This window comes from Tiliqua scincoides, chromosome 5 (genome assembly GCF_035046505.1).
Source record: "Tiliqua scincoides isolate rTilSci1 chromosome 5, rTilSci1.hap2, whole genome shotgun sequence".
NCBI lineage: Eukaryota > Metazoa > Chordata > Lepidosauria > Squamata > Scincidae > Tiliqua > Tiliqua scincoides.
Genome location: NC_089825.1, coordinates 143,101,052 through 143,118,299, shown reverse-complemented (window position 1 = coordinate 143,118,299; position 17,248 = coordinate 143,101,052). Strand labels below are relative to the sequence as shown.

Below are 17,248 nucleotides of genomic sequence, written 5' to 3'. Positions count from 1 at the left end.
CCCTCCCCTCCACCAGATGCAATAGGTGCTTTGGTGGTGCAGCTGGAGTGGTGGGGTGGGAATGTAGATAGGATTGGACTGTAAGTTATTTCACAATGAAATGAGACACAAAAGCTTCACCTTTCTTCAAACCAATCCAACGTAGTCAAATTTCCTGACAAATTCTAACTCAGCAGTTTCTCAATTTTTTCTTTGTAATTCCTTTGTTGGAAAATAGTGGCTCATAGGTCTGAGGTCAGTGGAAGTGATGACACTGGACGTGTGCTGAATTATTTTCAACTTACCACAGTAGAGTAGAAATTAGCAAGTTCAACTGGATATTTTTTTAATGAAAGTCATTTTGATTGTGCAGTTATTCACCTTTTTGATGCAGTCTGGCAGTACAGTACTCATTGGCTGCTGCTTTTTTCTGCTGAGTTAATTAGGGATACAACATACCCAGTGCAGCCCATGTAAACTGCCCTGGCAGCCTTGGCCAAAACTAGACAACCAACAAATTCGTTTATTTTTTTCACACTCAAACTCCTTAAGTGGCATTTATTCCAATTTTACCATTATCCAGGCCTCTGCTGAATCCCAAGTTCATTGCCTAAGGTCTCTCCATATTCCACACTGACTTTCACGGAGTGGTAGAAAATTGAGAAAACATGACTGTATCTGTCAGCCTTTGGCCCTGTTAGCAAATACTGTGCTGCTTATTATCAACTCCAGGTAGATCTAGCATAGAGGACAGTGAGCTATGACACATTATTGCCTCGTGCAGGCAGCTGTATCGTCTTGAAACTTAGTTTTCTCCTGAGCAGTTTCCTTTACAGGTGTTGTTTAAATGTTTTTTTTTAGTTTTTTAGGTTGAGAAGATGTTGATGGGTTCCCATGATGACACCAGCATTGGCAACCCTTCATGCCCAAATGGCAATGACGGCCATGACAGAGAAACCAAGGCCCATGAAGAAGAACTTTGCAAGGAGGCTTTCATGTGAGCGCAGCTCATAGGGGAGTATCTCCAGGAAGGTGACATAGAGGAAGGTGCCTGCTGCCACTCGCTCCAGCAGAGCCTGAGCCAGGCTGCTCCCATTACCATTGGAAAGCGACACCCCAATGCCCACCCCAATGCCAGCAGGAGACATCAGAGCGAACACCACCAAATACAGGAGTCTCCAGCGGGCATCAGTGCCAATCTGCACCAACTTCATGGCCAAACTGAAGACCACAATGGCCTTGTGGATTAGCACTGCTAAGCAAAGCTGAATGGCAGCCACTTCCTCCTTCTGCACTCCAATGGCCAAGCCCTCAAAGATAGAATGGAAGGAGAGCGAAATAAAGAGCACAAATGCCCGGAAAGAGCTGTGGGATTCTGGTCCACTCTTGTGATTGGCGTGACTTTTGTGAAAGTCATGTGAATGTACAACACTTGGGCAGCACTGAAGCAGGATGCTTTCAATAAAGAACACCAGGAAAAAGCCCAGTGAGGTGATTAGTTTACCAAATGGGTATCCCTGTTGTGTGGAAAAGAGAGAAAGAAATTACTATCCAATTCCATTTCCCTCTGCTACTAGCCCAGGGCCTGAAATGCTTTCACATATATATTCATGATTCTCCTTTCTTTTCTACTTTTTATTCTTGCTTGTTCTTCCCCTGCTTCACTGAATTTTACTTTTAATTTTAGAATGGCAGGACAGAATACATCAAGCACATGCCTGCCCTGTCTCATCCACTGGTTTTCTCCTAGAAATAAATGAACTAAACAACTAGCTTTGCACATCCAATGAGGCTATGGATGGGTGTTTATGAAATGGTAGCTCTTCAAACCACATGGCAAATCAGCCTTGAAAACTACCCATCTTTTTTTTTCTTTTTTTAATACAACTGTGTACGTGTGTCTTTCAAACCTCAGTGGGGTATGGTCTTGTAAGTGAACCCGCATTCACTTACCAGAAGCATGAATTAAAACTAGCAGTTAAGACTTAAGGAACTGGTCACTGTTCTGCATTGCTAAAAAAAACCCAATAGGTTGTAAAATTAAGATTCCACCAGTAGGTGGCGACCAAGGGTCATTAGATGCATGGACAAGAATGCAGCAATCCTTACCATGTCTACTGCAGCCTATTATATTCAGGGTTAATTCTTGCAGATATATCCTCCATGGATGGACGGACGGACATGCATTTAAACCTTCACATGGAAGAGTACATGAATGATTGAAATCTCTCTCTCTCACACACACACACTCACACTCACACTCCATTTGACAACAATTACACAGGCCTACAAAATTGAGGGTCAGAAGAGATCTTCCCAAACTTTATGCTGGTTTGGTATGAATTTGGGGTGCCAATTCCAAAAATGGCATCCATTTTGCCCTATCACATCTAGGGCAGAAGTATTGTGATATACTAGAGCTATAGTATTGTGAATGGTCCAAGCAGCTTCCTCATGAGGAAGCCATAGTGTAGGCTTCCTCATGAGGAAGCTGCTTGAAGCATTCACTAAAGAGGCTATGCCATGTCTCAAAAACTAGATGTGATAGGGCAAAATGGATGCCATTTTTGGAATCAGCACCCCAAATATACCCAGGAATTGGTGTAACGTTTAAGGAAGTAGAATGTGTGTTGGCCTGTGTTATTGGCATATTGGAGGTGACTGCATTCCCACCACTGTGTATATATTTCCTCCATGTACAACCATGCACATCTCTTGCTCATGTCTCCCTTTTGCGGAATGAGTATGCTATTCAGGTGTATCCCTGCAAGAAGACAGTCAGTTGCAAAGTAGCTCCAGTTCAGGGCATCTATCAAAAGGGACTGCAGATGTGCTACATGATCAATAATTGTTTCAGATAAGTTGCCTGCCTGCCAAATTGCCCATTTTCAGATCAAGTTTTGCTTTGACGTCAATATTTTCATGCAAAAACTTCAGACAAATATTTTACGGGGACATGGTACATTCACAGAGAAAAAGAGCACACATGAGCAAGGGAGCTTGAAATTGCAGTCCTCAAATATCCCACCATTTCCAGTGCAAGCTTGACGCAGTAACTGAATTTTAGTCTACTTCAGTCCTCTCCTTTTTTCCTCCTGTTGGTTGGTCTGGTGGCCATGAAGGCCAGGACCACAGTAAGGGTTTTGGCCAACACTGAAGAAACAGCCCCACTGAAAGTGATGGCAAATGAGGTCTGCCAGAAAATGCAGGATTCGCCAATGGAGAACATGAAGGTTGAGCCTTCATTGCACTGCGCTATGATCTGACCTATTCATACATACCAAGATTTTCACAATTTTGGTCACTAGTGTCAAGCTCAGCTTGTTGCGCCCCTAAAGCTTGATGCCTGGTGCAACTGCTACCCCCTGCACCCGTTTAGCTACACCACTGGTATAGACAAAAGGTCAGTTTGATCACACATTTATGGCAGTGGATCTCGCGATCTGCTACCGTTAGTCCATTTACAATGGCACGAGACAGGTGCTACCATCAGGCACTTGGGAGCTGCTGGTGCAAATGTCCTGAGTCTCCAATGACTCCTAACATGACTGCTTTTACTCCTGGGTTCCTCTCTTCTCCTCTCCCCCTTATCTTTTTTTCCCAGCAGCCAAGAAAAGATGTGATTTTGACTTACCAGCACTTTAGAAAGTCACACATACATTTCATAGTTACTATATGATCAATAGCTTACGCTAAGTGTGTGGCTGCAGAAGCCACTTCCAGACACAAATTCCTCCTCCTGTTCAAAATCTCCTTGACAGAAGCAGAGAACTTAACGGATCCTATTTGCATGCAAGCATTTAGGATGGACTTGGAAATTCTGGCCTTAAGGGTCACCAGCCAGCATCCCCAAGACAGCAACTGGAGATGGGTATTTGCTTCCCCTGAGGCCCTTACATACCATAGATGCGCACGAGATCCCTATTCCTAGCCCCAAAACTGTACTGTTCCTGCCAGAAGTGCGCAACTGGCTAAACTAGAGGCGTTAAACATAAGGAGTCTCCAATGACTCCTAACATGACTGCTTTTACTCCTGGGTTCCTCTCTTCTCCTCCCCCCCTTATCTTTTTTTCCCAGGAGCCAAAAAAAGATGTGATTTTGACTTACCAGCACCGTAGAAAGTCGCACATACATATTCATAGTTACTATATGATCAATAGCTTACACTAAGTGTGTGGCAGCAGAAGCCACTTCCAGACACAAATTCCTCCTCCTGTTCAAAATCTCCTTGACAGAAGCAGAGAACTTAACGGATCCTATTTGCATGCAAGCATTTAGGATGGACTTGGAAATTCTGGCCTTAAGGGTCACCAACCAGCATCCCCAAGACAGCAACTGGAGATGGGTATTTGCTTCCCCCGAGGCCCTTACATACCATAGATGCGCACGAGATCCCTATTCCTAGCCCCAAAACTGTACTGTTCCTGCCAGAAGTGCCCAACTGGCTAAACCAGGGGCGTTAAACATAAGGCCCACAGGTCAGAAGCTCTTGATCTGGCCCATGTGATAATTGGGCTGTCCCAGTGGCACCCTTTCAGCAGTGCTGCCTCTACTGAGGCAGTACTTTGCAGAGCATCTCTCAGCTGCTGAGATGGGCAGTGATGCCTTGGCAGAAGTGGCAATGCTGAAAGGGTAACCCACATGAAAATTGGACACTCCCAAATCTTGAAAATAAGATTAAGATTTGCATATTTTCTCCTCTGTCATCTGCAGCTAATGAGCTCCTACATGAAAACAAATTGCTTATTTCTGGCCATCATCTGCTTAATGATGTCACTTCCAGCCCTCAGCAGGACAATTAGACAGTAAGCCACAAGTCACTGACCTGCAGAAATAAGTTCTTGGAGAATGAATTCTTTGGCTGTCATCACACTACAAGACTTTTAATCAAGTATTCTCCGGGGGTATCATTTCAAACAATAAAAGAACGTACTAATGATGAAAAGCAGTAATTGGAGGTTCATTAAACAGTCGTTCCTTTGAATGCACAACAATGAAAGAAAGAAATTCACCAATGATGAGAACTTGCGTTGGACTAAGTACTGCGCTTTCCATTTGTGGCAGGAAACCCCACCTGGGGTTACAATTATTGCCAGAAACATGATACAGGTGCAGCAGCAAAGAGAGCACTCTGAGTCCAGAGACATTTTGTCCCCAGTCTAGGATGATCTCCCTCATTGTCCCGTAAACACCCAGCAGGCTGATGGCTGCATCCATTGGTTCAATTAGCCAAGCATCATCAGTCGCTTTCAAAGCACTCTTGCATCTGCCGAAGTGGAAAAACTGGGCGCAAGGAACTCGTCCTTTTGCAAGGAGCCTTTGCAGATGTTGCTGAGCACGTGTTCAGCTCCTCAGAGGCACAGTAGCTTTTGTTGTTCAAGTGGGAAGGAGTCTTTCTTTAGCTGCTGGTGTATTCACTTCCTGATTACAGTAATTATGATCATTACTGCAGAGATCATTATCGTCCTTCCTAGCAGCCTTCTCAGATCTTTGCAAAGTGTAAGAAACATGTCTGCTTGATCCACAGCCATGAACTGTTCCGCACTGAGGCAGTGAATGAATGAAATGAATGGCAGGGATTGGGGATAACTGGAAAGACTGAAAATCATGGGGCCAACTGAGATAGTCACAATGGAGTGAGAAGATGTAAAAGTCACTCAGAATTCAGAGAGAGTCAGCCCAACCCTACCTACTCCCCACACACACACGCAGATGGAGGGACACCAATAGAGCATGAGCCGCATTCCATGGTGGTGGCAGAGTTCCAGCTGTAGTGAAAGACAGTGGCTGAGTGGCAAATTCCGTGTAACCTGTACCAAGGTTATGCAGGGAGTGAGCACCTGGACTCCCTATGTACGTGCCCCCCCAATTGGGTGGACAAAGTGGGAACGAATGACTTTTTGGGTGTGGGGATGATGTAAGGCTATCATCAGACAGCCATTGTCACAAGGAGGCAGCCTGCTCAGCTGTGTCAGTGTTGTTACGGATACTAGCAGAGTACCTGCACCCGCAAAAATAAGGCAACTCTTTAATGACATCTCTGATTCTTCCATGTCTAACAGGTGGACCAATTTACAGTCTAAGTGGAATCTATGAATGCTTCACAACAAATTGTCTTCACAACTATTGTTTGGAAAACTAAAGAAAATAATCCCTTTTGCTGCTATTGTGAGAGAAATGGGTCAGTGCTAATAAGCAAGTCGGAAAAGTCAGTTCATCCTTGTTTACTACAGAGCTTGCATCCAGAGTACACTTCTGTACCGCAGCGAGTCATGGACTCTTCGCTCACAACAGGAGAGGAAACTGAACGCTTTCCACATGCGCTGCCTCCGATGCATCCTCAGCATCACCTGGCAGGACAAAGTTCCAAACAACACAGTCCTGGAACAAGCTGGTATCCCTATCATTTATGCACTGCTGAAACAGAGACGCCTGCATTGGCTTGGTCATGTTGTGAGAATGGATGATGGCCGGATCCCAAAGGATCTCCTCTATGGAGAACTCGTGCAAGGAAAGCGCCCTACAGGTAGACCACAGCTGTGATACAAGGACATCTGCAAGAGGGATCTGAAGGCTTTAGGAGTGGCCCTCAACAAGTGGGAAACCCTGGCCTCTGAGCGGCCCGCTTGGAGGCAGGCTGTGCAGCATGACCTTTCCCAGTTTGAAGAGACACTTGGCCAACAGTCTGAGGCAAAGAGGCAAAGAAGGAAGGCCCATAGCCAGGGAGACAGACCAGGGACAGACTGCACTTGCTCCCGGTGTGGAAGGGATTGTCACTCCCGAATCGGCCTTTTCAGCCACACTAGACGCTGTTTCAGAACCACCATTCAGAGCGCGATACCATAGTCTTTCGAGACTGAAGGTTGCCAATAACAACAACTCCCTGTACGGTTGAAACCTCCTAAATGTTTTACAGCCATAGCAACAGACACGAGCTTGTCCACAGCCTTAGGTTAACATTTGGATAAAAGAAAAGACACAATATTGAATGGGAGGAGAGGCGTAAAAAGATTGGAGGTGATCAATCAAGTGCTAAAATTCTTTTTCTGCACTAGCTGTTCCCTGGTGTTCAGCTCAGGCTTCACCACAATAATGTAGAGTTTGGGGAGAAAGATAAAACTCAACAATCCAGCACTAGAGGTCAAGATGGAGAAGATCTCCACGGCCACCATGTATTTCCCCTTGGTGCTTAGGTAGGTTGGCACAAAGGACACCCAGACACTGCAAAAGACCAGCATGCTGAAGGTGATCAGCTTGGCTTCATTAAAAGTATCAGGCAATGTCCTGGCTAAGAAAGCCACATTAAAACGATGATGGCCAGGAACCCCATGTAGCTCAAGGCAATGTAGAACATGTTATTAGAGCCTTCATTGCATTGCATGAGGATTTGGCCCATCTGAGAATGCATGTCAGACTCTGGAAAGGGGGGAGAGGTGGCCAGCCACACTGCACAGAGGCCAGTTTGCGTAAGAGAACAGAGAAGGACAATGGACGCCGCCAGTCTCTTCCCCACCCATTTCCTTATGTGGTTTCCTGGCTTTGTAGCCACAAAAGCCAGAACCACAGTGATGGTTTTGGCCAACACTGAGGAAACGGCCCCAGTGAAAGCGATGGCAAACCAGGTTTGCCGGAGAATGCAGGACACTTTCCCAGGACAGCCAATGAACACAAAGGAACATAGAAAGCAAAGCAGCAAAGCAAAGAGCAGGGTGCAAGTAATGCTCCAGTTGTTGGCTTTGACTATTGGAGTCATCCGGTGCTGAATGAAGCTCCCCATCACCACGAGCGTGACCAAAGAAAAGAACAGGGCAGAAGAAGACAAGATGTTTCCCAAGGGCTCTTCATAGGACAAAAACGTTATGGTTTTGGGGACACATCGGTCCTGGTCGCTGTCTGGATACTGGTCTTCTGGACACTTGTCACAATGATCTGCATCTGAACAACGAGGACACTGTTTTAACATGTCAAAATGTGCATGGGTCATCTTACCTGCTTAGCCCAGTGGCATCAGTGCCTTAGTCTTATGGTAGGTTGACCCTGAATGGTATGAAACATGCCATTGGACCAATACAAGATGAATCACACACATGGCCTCTGGTCAATATCACTAGTAGTCCAAGAGCATGAGGTGTGGTGGCTGAGTGGTTAAAAACACCAGACTGTTGGCTGGAAGGTCAACAGCCCAGGAGTCCAAGACCCTGGTGCTGAGGTACAGAGTGACCACCTGTTACTTGCCTCAGCTCCTGGCAACCTAGCAGTTCAAAAGCATCTAAATGCAAGTAGATAAGCAGGTACCACTTCAGTGGGAAGATAGCAGAGTTCTGTGTGCTTCGGCGTTTAGTCACGCTGGCTGCATCACCACAGAAGACGTCTACAGACAACGCCGGCTCCCTCGGCTTTGAGATGGAGATGAGCACCACGACTGTGCAGGGGAAACCTTTACCTTACCTTTTTATTCTGATAACAAATTAATGTTCAGGGCTTAATTTTGTTTAGCTGAGTTTGGCATTATAATGATACTGCATGGACAGAGAATCACGATCAGACTTCATAAGTTGTAGTATACCATAGAAACAATAAACAAAGCATTAATTAAAAATCATATTCATCATATCCCCATGCTCTCTCCAAGTGTGAAATCTCTTCTTTTCATTTTGGAGTAAATAAATAAATAAATAATATAGAATTTCCTGTTTTACCAGTGGAATAGGAGCTGGCATGTCCCAGTTCAGCTAATTAATTCAGCATCATACATCTCTATGGACATAGCATTCCTCTGGAAATAATGCAACATATGCCTAGTAAAACTGACCACAAGGAACAGCTTCAGAAAGCTTGCAAACCTGAGAGGCAGTGTAGTGTAGTGGGTAGAATAAGGTCCTGGAAGATCGAGATTAAATTCACCATTTGACCAAAACATTCCATAAGTGATTTTAGCCCAGGAACTCTGAGCCTAACGTAAAGTGCTTTTCGGCCCAATCCTATCCTCTTTTTCTGCCGGCACAACACATATTCCAGCAGAGGAAAGAGAGGGTAGAATTGGCCCATCATTCACCCATTTGTGTGATCACTGTGATTGCAGGCATTTATGCCTATATGAACCAGTCCTTTCCGCAGATCACTTATACAAACATCGGAATGGCCTCCCCATTTAGCTTTGAATGCTTTTACTTACCCATCTGGCTTGAAATCCTCCCTTCAGAGCACTGAGCACAGTCATAGCAACAAACTGGCTTCCCCTGACGAACCGCTCTGCTCTGGCCAGGACGACAACTCTCAACACATGTGGATTGGGGCAGCACCTAAAAGCAACAGAAGAGGTTTTCTGGGGAGAATTGTCATATTGCTTCATGATACTTATACCATCAGCCACCCCAATGCAGTTACAGATATATGCACTCCTGTAGTGGGAATGCATAGTCCCTCTACTCACTTCCCAATGAATTGGAATTAGACCTCCTGAAGCATTCTGGGGAGAGCTGCAAGGCGACAGTAGACTGTTTCCCTGCACTCTTCTGCTTTTAAAAGTAGCATGTTTGAGAGCAGTGTCTGAATATGTCACATTCATAGAGCAGATTTTAAGTACTTCATATGTTTTGTCAGGGTCAAACTACACACTACATTAAATGAGTAGATTGTCCCTCTTCAGATCATTGGTGTCTGTGTCCAGGAGGTGTCAGATTGGGGGCAATCTGCATCAGGAGGGTGATGTAAAGAAAAGGGACTTTTTTACTTTTCCCCCAGTGCAGCCCCAATTCTGACCCATCTGCCCCCTTGGCTCCTATGTGAAAAATATCCAAAAAGCACACAAGGGCCAAATTATGCATTTAAAGACATGTGCAGTTGATTATGAAAAATCATTCCAATAGCTCTCTAAGTATATTACATGCACTAGGCAAAAAAAAAAAAAAAAAGATCAGAGGAAAACAGTTTAAACACTGCAGACTATTCACCACCTGCAATTCCATTCACTAAATGTGTACCCCAGAGTGAGCCTGACATTGGAGACTGAAGCTGCTGTTCTCTCTGTCGGTCTACTTCTCACAATACCAATAGTTTTTAAAGACAGTATTTTTATACTTTTTTATAGTATATAAAAATTATATCTTATATATATATAATCATATATAAAGGATTATATTTTATTTATATAAGGATTTGGAAGGTAATTTTGAGTATGTGCAATTTTAGCTTTACATGCCGACTCTGGAATGTAACCCTTGAATAACATGCAGGTTAACTGTATATCATATTGCAAATGCCACCATCAACTAGCTCCACCAGCTTTATAACAGCAGCCAAGAGTATCTCAACAGTTACCCAACAACCTGGACTACAACTTGCAACTGTAAAACCTACAGTTTGATTCTTTCTACAGTAATGGTTCATTACCTACAGTAATGGTTCTTTCTACCTGATTAAACCTATGGTTCCACACAATGGCACTTTCATTAATGGCAAACTCTTTTCCTCCAGGAGCCTGGTGGAACATCTTTCCAACTTTGACTTTATGGAAGGATTTATTGGTAAATGCAAACAAATTGATGATATCATATCCAGCTTCCAACTCCCCATTCTCATCAAAGAATATTTGCTCTCCTGCACTATTGTTGAAGTGGACATTTTTCAGAAAGAAGTGAAGCTAGATTGGAGGAGAAACCAATGAATAAACTGGGACAAGTTGTTAAAATTCACCATTTTTTTAGTTATTATGCTAAACTATAATCTTAACATTAGAAGGCAACATTATTTTAATCTCCTCATCAGAAATCATAAAACACAATTGTTCACCAGGACATCTTTTTTTCCAAATTTCACATTAGCAGTGTTTCAGACAACCTATTCTTGAATCCAATAACAAGATCCTAGAGTTCATCCCGGGAAGGCGTAATGTCTCTACATCCTTCTTGATCTTTATAGTACAGATGGAGAAATTATTCCCACCTGCCACGGCTGAATTTTCTGAAAGTTCCAAAGGCCTCCATAGCCCCTTGCTTCCTGCTTGAATTTAGAGGAATACATCACATGGAGAGCATGTGCTACAGCATACATGGCATTGTAGATACCATAGCTCAGGCCAGACATTTTCATTTCAAAGCGGGATCCCAGGACATTTCTCAGCTTCTCCTTCCTAGTGCAGATTTTCCTGCCTGGTGTGTACCAGTTATAAGAACACTGAAATGTGACAGACCAAAACTCATGTATGGAATCAAGTCTAAAATGAAAAAGGTTTAATGTCTCCAGGAAATGTTCATATCCTGCTACATCATTTGTGTGTGGTGTGTAGAACAAGGTGCCATTGAAAGATTTGGGGGTGAATAAGCCCCAATTGAACAAATTTTCAAAATCCCACTGAGCTGTTACTATCCAAACTGTCCGGGTTGTGTGGTTTAAAAAATGTTCATTTATAAATAGAGCCCTTCGTAAAGAGTCCACAGACCGTGAAGGCGCATGAACGAGAATCTCATTAATTTGGGTCAATAAGAGAGTAGAACTAATTCTTTCTATATTTTCATATAACTGTTTTTCCTCCATCCAGTATGACTTCAGGGTTGGAATAATTTCCTTAAAAGCAAGACAGATATTGATCTGGAGGAGCTGAGGAATGAGAGTTCTCAATAACCTTTCCCCGCTGTCATCTTCAGAAACAATGAGGCCAACCCAGGTCCATCCAAAGTGCTTGAGCAGTACAACAATCCCAGCATACTGATCATTTTCATGGGGGATCATCCGATAAAGAGATGGAAATCGAGTTTTATCGCTCAGAGCAGGATCAAGCGAGCCATAAATCTAAGATGGAAAAGAATGACTTCTTTAGCATGAAAAATTTACCATTAATCCTGAATACAAATCACAAATGACAAACAAAGGAGAAGTTTGGTCTCATGGTATTTGATCTTCTTATATATATTAGGCTAAAAACCCTTGGATTCTGCACCCTAGACATGATACCACACAATACTAAAGAACACTGATCCTTCCTCATTTTGGAACATGGGTCCCTTGTATTACGATAAACCATAGGAGTGGAGATAAAGATACATTCAAAGTGGCTGGTCACATTGCACCTAGTCAGTGACAGACTAGTAAGGCCTGGCAATCCAATATGAACTTATGTGGGAGCCAGTTCCTCTGAACCGAATGGGGTTTACTTCTGAGAACACATGCATAGGATTGCACTGTTTGATGCTCCATCTTAAAGGCAGAGCAGGTTAGATTGGGTTGAGGGTGGGTGGGATGATAATATGGAATATTTACACATTTCTCTCTACTGTTCAAGTTCAGAAAGAGAGAATGCCTCAAATACGTGCTAAAGGCAAAAATTTTATTGAATATTGATGTGTTTCAATCACATGGAGTTGCCAGCAAAAAACCTGTCCCCTAATGCAGAATCCAAAAAGGGCAGGTATTTTTTTCATCTTCCTTTTCTTCTCCACTAGCTTTGGTTTCTTCTCTCTTTCTTCTGCCAAGGCCCAGAAGATGTCTCTTTTCACCCCAACTATCAAGAACCAAGAGATCACAGGCAACTTTGGTTCACCAAAGCAACTCAGCGGTGTGTTGCAGTAATAGCTCTGGTACTTATAAGGATGGCCTTGCAGTGTTGTAAAATCAGGTCAATAAATCCTTCTGCCTGGGAACTCCCTTGGTGATTAGGGCAAAAGGCACTCTACAGTTGGTGCAAAAGTCTGAATTTTGGGATCCCTGGTTTCTTGCAGCTTCTTCACCCCAAAGCCCCCTCCCCCCATACTTTTCCAAATAAAGAGTTTAACACTCAGCTAATTTATATATGATGTGAGCAGAGAACAGGTTAATTCCTCACCTCTGCCATTATCCCATTCTGATCCCCCTTTCTTAAAGTGCTTTTAGAGAGAAGGCATCAACATTGGAATGTGTGTGTTGGAATAGATAGTGCAGTTAGCTTTGAACCAAGAGATGAGGAATATCTCATTTCTTTGGAGTTGCACCTCTCCATATAGACAATTGCACATACCTGTGGCATCTTATAGATAAGTAGGATATGGGGCATCTGCTTGGTCTTTTGGGGGGTAAGCCCTCCAATGATGGCCACCAGCTTCCTGTTCTCACCCCAGTGGTAGTTCAGGGGGTTCCCCTGTCCTGTAAAAAGGAGGGACATTGTTCCAAAGCTGGTTCCTAAGGCATTGTAAGCATTTTCATAGATCTTGTATCCCAACGTGCTATTGGGTAAGAGGCTGGCATCCTTGTTGATCTCACTCACAGCAGATGCCAAGGCCAGGACATGGTGGTAGTACTTGGGAATGATGCTGCAATGAGATTTGCATGCAGTGTGAGGTCCCAATGCACATTGCTGGATTAATGTACCCACCATGGCCTTTCTGACTCTTAGAAGCTGTTACTGTGTATATGTAGCACTAGGGCAAAACCTTCATAAATACACTGTCATTGTTAAAAGATGGTGTCACCTGGACTCAGCCCAGGTGACACCAAGTCAAGGCCTCCTTGGGAGTAAGCCCCAAGTGTCAGCAGGACTGGGGACCTGTGCAGGACACCTACATGGGGGTAGGGGCAGGGAACAACTGGGAGCAGGAAGACATGTGGGCAGGAAGGGTGGGGTTAGGCAGACCTGAGGTAAGCCTCATAAGGGAGCTGGAGAGGGAGGAGGGGGTCGCTCCTCTCCAGAGTGGTGGAAGGCCAGAGGGAAGCCAGTGGGAGAAGGTGACCCAGGCCAAAGGAAAAGGAGAAAGGCCTCCATAGGAAGGGGGCTGCAGTCAGCTCTACAGAGAGGAGGCTGGGGCAGAGACCTCCCTGACTCAGGGCTTGCCCAGACCCAGAGGACGTACCCTGGAGAGAGGTGGTTGTTGAGAAGGACGCTCGACACCTACTACAACCCAGGGGGACTAACTGAGAAGGGAGCCAAAAACAAGGTACCGTGGGCCCTCCCAAGGCCAGCCAGCCTGACTCCGGAGAGCCGGGGCAGTGCCCTCCAGAGCCAGGGCGCAGGGCCGAGGGACTCGGCCCGGGAGGCCGGGGCTATAATATCCAAAGAAACGGAAGGACCGGATCCTGAGCCGCTCCAACGATGATGACACCAGTCAGCCTAGACTGAGGGGGGCCGTGAAGAAATGAGCCCCCATGAATGCAAAGAGGTTGACTCAATTAAACCTTCTGTGTAAAGCTGCCCTGCCTGCTTCCTGTTCCTTAATTCACCGCCGACCACCACACCTCGACCAGGTAAGCCCCTCGCGCTCGGTACCAACCCCAGGGCAGGGGCCTCCTCCCGCCACGGACATTACAGATGGTTACTGTGTTACTTTTGTCTGCTGCTGTTTCCCCACATCCTCTCCATTTCCTAAATCTGGTTTTGACTCTTTTGAGGGATGCAGTTGATCAGATACATTTGTTAGTCACTGCTGTAATCTGCCCAAACGAATCAGTAAATTTTACAATTAAGGAACAGGTGATTAAATCAATGAACACACAGACACGCAAGATACCAACCTATGGGGTGGGGCATTGGTGTTGGGGGTGGTTTTTGTTCTGATAGCAGCCTGACAGATCCTCACTGCCTTCCTGCCTCTTAGACCAGATGCAGCTCTCAGTACAGAAATAATTCTGTGCCTGGCTGTGCCGCTTCATATGCTCCTCTGTACAAAAATAAAATCCACGCAGGCAGAAAGCTAGTATATGAAGGACAAGGGTTCTAGACTGGTGTTCTCCTTGAAATTCTAGTTTTCTTTCTATTATTATCTCACATACTTTATCATTATGTAAAATATTTTTAGAATTCCCCCCCCCCACCCTTCTACACCTTTTCTTTACTACAGAAATCAATGGGGAAAGAAAATGATCTGGAAACATCCCTGTCAGGAGAAGAGTATTTAACCTCAGTGATGATCAGGTCTAATAGGACGTCCATACAGATTTCAATATGTGGTGTGAATCTCTTGAACATCTCAGGAATCTATTATGCAGTCCCAGCCTCCAGTCTGCACTGGAACTGACCAGACACAGGTTCACTACCACACTGGAAACTGTGCCTTGGTTTTAACAAAGAGCAGATTATCAGTTCAACTCAATAATTGGGGATGTTTCTGCCTCTCACTCAAAGAAAGAGAAAAACTGTGGGAATCCAGCATGAAGCAGATACTTCAGAGTTGTGATTGGATACCAGTAGCCCAGACTCAAATCTATGATTAGTTGCAAAGCTCTCCCCATCACCTCAGAGAAATCACAGGGACTCCAGGATACTTATCAGGGCAACTATGAGAATTAAAATGAACACACACAGCTGCATGGATGGGGCTGAGAAGAGGAGGCCACCATCCAAACTGCACTCAAAGGCATTCCTGGTGACATGGATGCTCACAGGGCTATGACCACCCAACCATACATGGGAAGCAGGAGAACCGGAATGCCAATGTGGCCCTTGGTACATCTTTCAAGCACAGGAGAGCTACTTACTAAGCCTCCAGTGAGGACACATCTGGAGTTTTGCTGAAAGAAACCTCCTTCAGTTCAGCAACACGGAGGGGGACAAATTCGCCAATGACAAGATCATCGAAAGAAGAATCTTGAAGGCTGCGTTGAATGTCGAGCAGCAGACCACAACTGGATTTAGAGTTCTTGCTGACAACATGAGGCAGAAGCAAAAGCAGCAGCAGCAACGAACAGGAGCATATCAGCCTGAACAGGAGCATATCTTGGTCTCAGTCTCAATTGTGCTCAAAGATTCTCAAGGTGATACGGACACTGGCAGTGCTGGACACAACCATCGGCCTTTGCAGACAAAGAAACAAAATTATGGAATCCACCATGACAGCCAAAGGGGTGAGGGAAACAGGACCTTTACACCATGTCTAACTCCCAAACATCCACTGAGGAAGGTTATCTTCAGTTAGGGCACAATCCTAACCAGGTCTACTCAGAAGTAAGTTCTGTTTTGTTCAATGGGACATACTCTCAGGAAAGTGTGTTCAGGATTGCAGCTATAGCCTCCTAAATCTACATGATGCACATTGTTTTGAAGAGAGGCTTTATAAAGGGATTGAAGCAGATCACCAGCTCCCAAGGAGAATTCAAGGGTTTTAGTTACAAGATTCTTCAGTGGCTGCTGTCTTCCCCCTGTGCTTTCAGGAGCTGAAGGCAGGGATTATTATGATTATAGGACAGGTTATTGCAGACCAGAACTTTTGTGACTATCTGCAGGGGTAAAGAAATCATTTTTGTCTGATTCATAGCCAATGGTTGTGTGTGTGTGTGGAGTTCAGCGGATTCAGAATAACCTGAGTATTAGAGATAACTTGGCGGGGGGTGTTGACAGACATGTTATACTGGTGTAGAAAGCAGGTGAAAAGGAGCCATCCATGACTCATTGAGATTGTGAGGCTGTTGGTCAACTAAAACATCACAGTTCAGACTGGGAAGGAATGAACCAATGTCACATGGATCTCAATGTCACAGGAAATGCATCAAGTCTCCTATGAACCAAATTCTAGACCTGTTCTTCCCCTAGAATCCTGTGAGAACTTTTGAGGAGTGAGCTCATCAAGACACGTTCATTTGTGACCTGAGGGCCCATGATTGCTCATCCCTGGTCCTCAATGGGTGCCATTTAGCTATCCACTGCCATAAGTGAAATTCTGATGGCACAAATGTTGCACCACCTCAGCGTCCTGCATTACTGGACAGAAATCTCTTTCTCTATTGTCAGGTCAGATGTCAGTGTCAGGTGCTTGACAGAAACATATCTAAGTCTAATCCCCCAAAGGGATCAACAGAACATATTTTGCTGCATCTGGGAGGAAAATGAGTCAATTCACCCTCATTTATTATCTATTCTCACTGGTTTCAACATGCTAAATGCAATACAAATACAATACAAGTTTATATTGCACAAAATTGCAAGGCACAAACTTGAATGGGAGGAGAAGTATGAAAAGAAAATAGAAGGCCAGTCAGGTACCCAATTTATTTTTCCTTACAATCTGCTTCCTGGTGTTCAGCTCAAATTCCACCACAATAATGTAGAATTTCGGAAGAAAGATGAAACCCAACAATCCAGCACAAGAGACCAAGACGGAGACCTCCACGGCAACCATGTATTTCTCCTTGGAGCTGGAGAACATGAAGGCTGTCAATCACTCAATCAATTTAAAGATGCAGTTCAACATCTTCGTAACAATTTATTATTTTTTAAGCAGTTACAAACAGCTTAAGATAACTAAAGTAGATGATTGCATTTTGGAGGAGAAGGGAGGAATGAGAAATTAGATTGGTGAAAATTGAAAAG

The 17,248-nt window shown here is 44.4% G+C and overlaps 1 protein-coding gene across 1 annotated transcript; it reads right to left on the bottom strand.

The window, feature by feature from the left end:
- Positions 1-899: 899 nt before the first annotated feature.
- On the bottom strand, positions 900-17,084 carry LOC136654036 (zinc transporter ZIP2-like). Its single transcript, XM_066630897.1, has 2 exons — positions 16,941-17,084; positions 900-1,496 (listed from the first exon to the last, which is right to left on the bottom strand). Exons 1-2 carry the CDS (start codon positions 17,082-17,084, stop codon positions 900-902), a joined length of 741 nt encoding a protein of 246 aa, XP_066486994.1.
- Between the last annotated feature and the right edge of the window lie 164 nt (positions 17,085-17,248).

Excerpts from the sequence above, each read along its gene's own strand:
- LOC136654036 (XM_066630897.1), bottom strand. The coding sequence starts at position 17,084 with ATGTTCTCCAGCTCCAAGGAGAAATACATGGTTGCCGTGGAGGTCTCC. Across the intron at positions 1,497-16,940 it reads TGAACACCAGGAAGCAGATT|GGATACCCATTTGGTAAACT; the intron begins GTAAGGAAAAAT and ends TCCACACAACAG.